General features: G+C 46.5%; 1 protein-coding gene across 1 annotated transcript; it reads right to left on the reverse strand.

The window, feature by feature from the left end:
• Positions 1–2,292: 2,292 nt before the first annotated feature.
• Positions 2,293–3,826, reverse strand: VC83_03123 (uncharacterized protein; the record flags this gene model as incomplete). The annotated part of the gene is made up of 2 exons (XM_024466772.1): positions 2,778–3,826; positions 2,293–2,720 (listed from the first exon to the last, which is right to left on the reverse strand). The coding sequence occupies exons 1-2, from the start codon at positions 3,541–3,543 to the stop codon at positions 2,293–2,295; spliced, it is 1,194 nt and encodes a 397-aa protein (XP_024325487.1). The 5' UTR covers positions 3,544–3,826.
• Positions 3,827–4,129: the final 303 nt, after the last annotated feature.

Here is a 4,129-nt window from a genome sequence, read left to right on the forward strand (position 1 = left end):
CATATCTCTACCAACTAGAGGCCTAGGAACATGAACGATAGCTCCAAAAGCTTCTACAACCATCTATGATTCATTACACGTCATCGCTCCTTAGTTACCCACAAGATTGGTTAAGTTATGACATAATCTGTCTATAGGGGTACTCTGACCTTGGACCTCCTTTCACTTCCTATAGGCTAGGAACCTAGGAGATGGAGTTGCAAAGAATGTGTTTTCTGGATGGTCTAACTATCGTATTTCAGGAGAAGAGCTACTGTTATATGCATGATTGTATTGTTCCAGGCTCTTCCAGAAATCTCCAAGAAGACAAAGACCAAAGACCTGTCACAGCTCACCACTGAACAAAGCCAGCGAAAGTGAGAGAAGCGTGAGAGAAGCTTCTCAAAAACAACAGATGGTTCTATGGGATTCTCTTACGTCGACTACAGTTACCAAGCCTGGTTAGTCATGGAAAGTCTTGGAAAATGAGAGAACTACACTCCTTTAGCATAAATAGGATTGCCCTTTCCTTAAGAAAGGGCAAGCAGACAATACAGTAAATCGACTATCACATACTTCCACGTCTTTTCCAAGCTTCCAAGCATTGATCTTGTTACTCCTTGTTTCTGAAAAGTCAGTGAGGTGCTAACCTCTGACTTATCCCTGAGTTCTAAGACTCAACATTTGTTACAACTTGTCTATACCACTCCACTACATCATACACCTGATTGCTGCATTGTGGAATAGTCTAAGCTACGACCCTTTGGCTCTGTTTCCTAAGACAGTGTGTTGTCTTAGTAAAATCATCCCTTCCTTGGGTGGCTAGATTCTCACATCTGGTGCACCCACCATTACACACTTGACCCCTGTGGTATAAAGTATATGCTTTGGAGCCTGAACTACTATAACTTGTCCTACTGCTTCGAGTATCGAAGTCTTCACATTATACTTCAGATATTTCTGCAGACTCGAAGGTCAGCCTCAGTTCGAACTGCCCTTACATACAGGCAAACTTACATCTTGTATGAGAATAGCAGATTCCTAGCTAATTGGGTTATTACTATTACTGAAAATGGCTGGACTACAAACGAGAGAGGCATGGATTGGATTTAGCATTTTGAGAAGCATACAAAGACATGGAGTGTTAGTGGTTATCGCTTGTTAGTCCTTAATGGCCATGAGAGCCACCACTTAGATGAGTTTGAGGAGTATTGCAAAGAACACAACATTATAACTCTCTGTATGCCTGCTCATTCTTCTCATCTACTCTAGCCACTTAATATTGGCTGTTTTAGCCTATTAAAAGGTGCTTATAGTCAGCAAATTAAAGATATAATACAAGCTCATATTACTCATATTACAAAGGATGACTTCTTTCCTGCCTTTCACGCTGCATTCAACATTGCAATGACAGAAAGCAATATTCGAGGAGGGTTCCAAGGTGCCGGACTTCTTATATTAAACTCTAAGAGTGTGATCTCTGCACTTGATCTCAAGTTAAAGACACCAACGCCTCTAAGCTCCTAAGCTCCCGCCTAGGTACAGCTCAACCTTAGGTTTCCCAAACACCAAATAACCCAATTGAAGCCTCATCACACTCTACCTTTATTAAAAACCGAATTGCACATCATCAAAACAGCTCTCTAACCTCAATTTACGCAGCTGTTGACCAGTTTACAAAGGGTGCATCGCAAATAATGCATCAACTAGCATTGTTAAAAGCAGAGAACCAGAACCTCTAACAGGCAAATGAAGTGCTAAGCAAGCGGAGGAAGGCAAGAAAAACACGTCTACAGCAAGGAGGATCACTTAGCCAACAGGAGGCACAGGAGCTACAGGACGAGAGGGACGTTGTACAGCAAGTAGAGTAAGAAACAAAGGCAAGTGGTAGTCGGAAGCCAAGGGAAGAAACACGCCTACGGTGTTGTGGCAACTGTAGTCAGGTCAGTCACAATGCGCGGACGTGTCAGATTGTAGCAGAGACCTCTTCGGAAGAGGATCCCGAAGAGCTTTAATTGATTTTCATCGTTGTCATAGAATTATGTACTGTTGTGTTGGTAGAGTATGATAAAGTGCGTCGCTCGCTTGGATGCGTCGTTATACATGTACATTAGTTTTATGATATCATTATATAAAGACGCCTCGCTGAAGCGCAAATACTAACATAAAGAACGGCAAGGAAAAATGAGAGACGTGGTATATTGATGCGTGACTCCGTCCCACCCAGCAGAAAATATAAACTGAACGCACACAGTCCAAATAAACTCCAGGTAGCCCCCTCTGTGCTCCTCTATCCCATTTCATATGACATTATCAAAAGATGTCCTCTCGCTCAATCGAACCCCCCCTCCCTGCAGTATGCACCTCATACGTCCTCTCGATCCTCACACCCCTGGGGCTAATAGATCCACTCATGCGGTCCATCCCGTACGCTCCACCCCTATTAAGCGTCCCATCGTCCCCCAGCTCCTCCTCGCTCGTGCGGCTGAGGTGCTCCGCCGGTACGCTAGCCTTGCGGATCGATCGCGGGAGATGGGCCGACGAGGACTTGTAGTCGGAGCCCATGTTGAAGCTGGCGAATTTGGGGGTGCTGCCGTGGGGGCGCACGGGCTCGTCGCCGTCGATGGCGGCGGCGGCCCAGACGGAGGAGAGGGGGAGCAGGATGGCGACTAGGCAGATTGCTAGGGTGCCTGCTTCGTAGAAGGTTTCTTCGGGGAAGAATTCGAGGACTGTGAAGAGGGCTGGGTGGGGGTTAGCTGGTTTCTTTCTGAAAGAGGTGTGAGATTGGTGAGACTCACAAGGGATAAGCATAGTGCATCCAGCCATGATTGTGATTATTTGCATTGGACCCCACTGCTTGAGGCCCATCTTCTTCCTCTGATACAACGTCCAGCCCAACTTGATGACGAAAATGGTGCAGAAGAACCATATTGAGGCCGTCTCACTGATCAGACTTGCTCCGCTGAACATCAGCGAGTCGGACTTCACTGTAGCGCCGAGGATTCCTTCGATATTACGGATGGTAAGCCCGAAGCGGAAGCTGATCGCGAGAAGCGATACAACCATCGATAAGGCGGTGACAGGCCAACGGATGTGACTGCTCATAGACTTGCATACCACGTTTGTCTGAAGGACTAGCGAAGCCTCGATCGTTATGAGTAGGAAGAGGGTGAGTAGGGTGGCGGCAACGCTGTTAGCGTATGCGGATGCTGGAACGGTAGAGTAGTCGAAGGAAAGATAGCGGTAGATTTCTGTCCATGGGCCAATGTAGTATAAGATTTGAAGCAGGGAGCGGAGACACGAGATGATGAGGGAGAGGACGTTCAGGACGAAGATTGGAGACTTGCGCTTCGACACTCTCGTTGTGAGCAAGACCACCAGGAACATGATCAGTGAGGCGCCGAGTTGGCATCCGTATACGACGCATATTTCATTATTTTGCCTATTGAATAGGTTGATCATCGGGAGGGTTGCAACCACTGGAGTACCATCTGGTGTATATATTGTGATGTTCTGCCTGGTGGGGTCAAAGTCTGCGGGGAGATGGACGTTGGCGGTCGACATCCTAGACGATGAGGCTGAGAGCCCCGGACTTTCATATATGACAGTGGTAGTCTGAAGAGTGCGCCTATGGATGGAGGCTTTCGATGCTTCGTGTTTGGGAGTGGTATTGAATTGGAGAGAGGTTGAATTCGACGGCGGCGGATGGAGATAGATATACTCTTTCAAAATCAAATCTCTTCACTGTCGAAGACAATGTCTCCCTCGATATCCAGTCCAGCGGTCAAAGAGAGCTTGGTGAATAATATGAAGCCTTAAACAATCATCTCAGGGCCTCACAACATGAGATAAAAAGGGGTAATGGGATCTGGAACATGGCAAAATATATCCATATATCAGGAGCAATGTCCCAGTTATGTTTCTCCGGATATATATCATGGCCGCACAGATATATGTTGTAAATAGATGACGAGGGATCGATCGCATTGCCGGCGCTATCTCGAGAACAATAGTAAGAAGCTATCCCGGCGATGCTGCCAGGTCGCTTAATCCTTACTATTGTTCTCACGCCCCTGTGCATATCTAAATCGGGTCCAGCAATGAAAACGCAGGAAAAGCAAGACCTAAGATTTAAGAGCCGGATCTTTTG

The sequence above is a fragment of the Pseudogymnoascus destructans genome (assembly GCF_001641265.1).
Source record: "Pseudogymnoascus destructans isolate 20631-21 unplaced genomic scaffold scaffold_7, whole genome shotgun sequence".
Classification (NCBI taxonomy): domain Eukaryota; kingdom Fungi; phylum Ascomycota; class Leotiomycetes; order Thelebolales; family Thelebolaceae; genus Pseudogymnoascus; species Pseudogymnoascus destructans.